Raw genomic sequence first — 3,555 nt, 5'->3', positions numbered from 1 at the left:
TCAAAAAAATTTAAACGTTGGTAAAGATTTAACAAAATTTGTAAAATTACACATATCTAAATCTTTACAATTTTTTTTTTATTATTTATTTTTTTATAAAAAGTGGATAATTTGAAAATTTTGACAGAATTTAATAAAAAACCTACTCGAAGAGTGAAATTGCCAAAAATTAGAAGTTTTATACACTAAATTGAGAGTTTTTAAACTTTGACAACGTAATTGCAAAAGTAATTGTAGTTCAAGAGAGTTAAGTAAAGTTTTCCCTATTCGCAAATAACTTCAGTTCTCTCTTATTAAAAAAATTCAAAACTTCTTTTACTTTTAAATAACATCATGAATTAATTATTATTATTATTTTTTTTTACATGTCCACATAAGATGGAGGAAGATTCGAACTAGTGACCTCCATTTCATTAGGCATAATTAATTCTTATTATTATTTCAAAAAAAAAAAAAAACAAACAAACAAACAAATGGCAAAAAAAAAAATTGATAAAGCGAATTGCAAAAATTTGATACGGTCCACGCAACTAAGAAGAGTCACCATAATGTGAACAAGAAATAGTAGAAAAACTGTCCATTTCATTGTTTATATAATGCTTCCACTCACAGTGAGTAATACCACAGTAAGCCTGTATATGTCAGAACTCAGTATTATTCTAATGGCATCAAAGCTTTTGCTTCTCTTCTTTTTCTGTCATTTTTTCATACGAAAAGCTCAATCCCTACAATCAAACATTACCACTGGCTCCACCCTTTACACAAACTCTACCCCAAATTTCTGGCCTTCTCCTTCTGGCCATTTTGCATTCGGGTTCTACCCGAGTGGCAAGGGCTTCAAGGTCGGCATCTGGGTCGTTGGCACCCCAAAAAACACAATAGTGTGGACATCTTGTCGGAAAGATTTGGCGGTATCACCTGGTGCAGCTCTTGTTTTCTCTATAGATGGCAGGCTCCTCCTCCTTAGCTCCACCGGCCAAGTGCAACCACTTGCCCAAACAACTCAAGCGGCTGCAGTTGCTTCGATGCTTGATTCGGGTAACTTTGTTTTATACAACTCTAGTTCCAAGATTATATGGGCTAGCTTCGACTATCCGACTGATACCCTTTTGGTTGCACAAAAGCTAGTTCCAGAGAAAATTTTGTATTCTAGGATCTCCGAAACTGATACTTCAATCGGAAACTTCAAGCTGTTGTTGCAACGAGATGGAAATCTCTATGCTTTTCCAATAAGAAGTTTGCAGGACAATAAATATCTTTATTGGTCATCATTAAGCAGAAGTGTCGGAAGAAACTTGACGTTGAATCTAGCAGCTGACAGCCGCTTTTATCTCTCCAGTTCTCTTGGGTCAAGTGCAATGAATTTAACAGCAGGTGGATATCTTGTTGATGGTAGTAAGGTCTTGTATCGAGCAACGTTTGACGTGGATGGCATTTTAAGGCTTTATCGGCATCAAATGGGGAGTCAAGGCAGCTCAAACATTTCAATCTTGTGGACGGCAATCAGAGAAGAAAATCGCTGCTCGGTCAAAGGGATTTGTGGGCCAAACAGCTTCTGTTCTATTGATGGTGCTGATCTTTCTTGCCTTTGTCCTCCAGGATTTGAGTTCGTGGATCCAAAACAGGCTAATATTGGCTGCAAGTTAAACTTCACAGCCAAAAAGGATTGCTTTGGGGATAACGGTAAAGCAAATTATAGAATGACCTCTCTCCCAAACATTGCCTGGGAGCCCAACGAGTATGATCTACTTTCTTCAGTGAATGAAGAAGCCTGCTCAGAAAATTGTTTGGAGGACTGTAATTGTGTGGTGGCAACATTCAGGGATACAATGTGCTTCAAGCAAAAGCTTCCACTTAGATTTGGGAGGAGGAATAGTAGCCATCCAATTAAATCATTGGTGAAAATTAGAAGGGAAAGCTTCCAAGATGACACAGATGTCATCAACAAGATCACAAAGAAGCTCGGTAAGAAGCTTGTGATTGTTGGTGTAGCTCTCATCACCTTCTCTATATTTGTGTTTCTATTGTCCGGATATCTTATTTTCAAATATCAGATATGGGGCTATAGGATGCTAATGAGGCAAAGTAGTCCACCTGATGTTCTTGAAGAAATAAATGTGAGATCATTTACTTATGATCAACTGGTAAAAGCCACAGATAATTTTAAGGAAGAGGTTGGTAGGGGAGCATCTGGGAAGGTTTATAAAGGTTCCCTGCTGGCAATGAATGGTGGACAAGAAATTGCTGTTAAGCGGCTAGAGAAGATGGTGGAAGAAAGAGAATCTGTTTTCCGAAATGAGATGAAGATAATTGGAAGGACCCACCACAAGAATTTACTTCACTTGATTGGCTTCTGCAGTGAAGGATCAAATAGGCTTCTTGTGTATGAATTCATGAAGAATGGCTCACTGGGAGACCTTCTTTTCAAGTCCATGAGACGACCTAGTTGGAATGAAAGGAGAAGGATTTTACTAGAGATAGCAAGAGGGATTAACTATCTCCACGAAGACTGTCAGACCCGGATCATCCACTGTGACATTAAGCCACAGAACATACTCATGGATGAATCTGGGTCTGTCAGGATATCAGATTTTGGGCTATCCAAGCTATTGAAACCGGATCAAACAAGAACATACACCAGGGCAAGGGGAACACGAGGCTACGTAGCTCCTGAGTGGGAACAGAGCAATGCTCCGATCACAGTAAAAGCAGACGTTTACAGCTTCGGGGTTTTGTTGTTGGAGATCATTTGCTGCAGGAAGAACTTGGTCTTAGCAGGCCCAGAGGAAGAAATGGTACTAACAGATTGGATTTATAAATGCTATTTGGCTGGAGAGCTCAAAGAAGTGGTGGGCGAAACAGAGTTGGACATGGAGGAATTGGAGAAGATGGTGAAGGTGGGACTTTGGTGTGTGCATACAGAAGCAGTTCATCGACCATCAATGAAGTCAGTGATTATGATGCTAGAAGGAACTGTTGTTACGGAAGCACCTCCTCCACCACCCTCTCATGTTAATGTCTAAGTGAAAATGCTGCTAGAGTTTGCTATGATTAGTAACAACTTTGTAATCAATACATTCAGTTTAAAGAATAATTCATTGGTGTATACCTGCTATTAAAGTTGCATTGATATGGAGTTTGCATTGCAACTTTCAGTATTACCCTAAGCCCTAAGGTCTTTCCTATTTTCCATTTTCGTAAGGCCTTTCCTATTTGCCATTCATCTCTTCCACATCAAAATCATATAATTATCAAAAAGGAAATCAGGTCAGGACTCCTTTTTCTTTTTGTGATTTTGACGTTTAAGACCCAATTTTTAATTTGTAGATTTGAGATATGAGTTTGGGCTCATTCTAAATTCTAAACCTCCATCAACCTCAAAATTCTTCAAAGGCAGAATTTTCTTCAATTCTCAAACAATCTATTAAGGAGTAATCGGTGCAGAGAACTCATGCTTGATCCCAACATCATCACAATATTCTTCAAAGGCATAATTTTCAAACTCCTTTCCAAGATCACTTCGTATGTGTTTGATTAGACACCTCTTTTCATTCT

General features: G+C 38.3%; 1 protein-coding gene across 1 annotated transcript; it reads left to right on the top strand.

The window, feature by feature from the left end:
• The first annotated feature begins 526 nt into the window (after window positions 1-526).
• LOC132164900 (G-type lectin S-receptor-like serine/threonine-protein kinase LECRK4) lies at window positions 527-3,236 on the top strand. Its single transcript, XM_088511866.1, has one exon. It carries the CDS (start codon window positions 597-599, stop codon window positions 3,021-3,023), a length of 2,427 nt encoding a protein of 808 aa, XP_088367992.1. The 5' UTR covers window positions 527-596; the 3' UTR covers window positions 3,024-3,236.
• The last annotated feature ends 319 nt before the right edge of the window (window positions 3,237-3,555 follow it).

This window comes from Corylus avellana, chromosome 11 (assembly GCF_965113065.1).
Source record: "Corylus avellana chromosome 11, dhCorAvel1.hap1.2, whole genome shotgun sequence".
NCBI lineage: Eukaryota > Viridiplantae > Streptophyta > Magnoliopsida > Fagales > Betulaceae > Corylus > Corylus avellana.
This window is presented reverse-complemented; position numbering and strand designations above follow the sequence as displayed.

What these genes read in the sequence shown, in the direction of transcription:
- LOC132164900 (XM_088511866.1), top strand. Translation starts at nt 597, where the DNA reads ATGCTTCCACTCACAGTGAGTAATACCACAGTAAGCCTGTATATGTCA.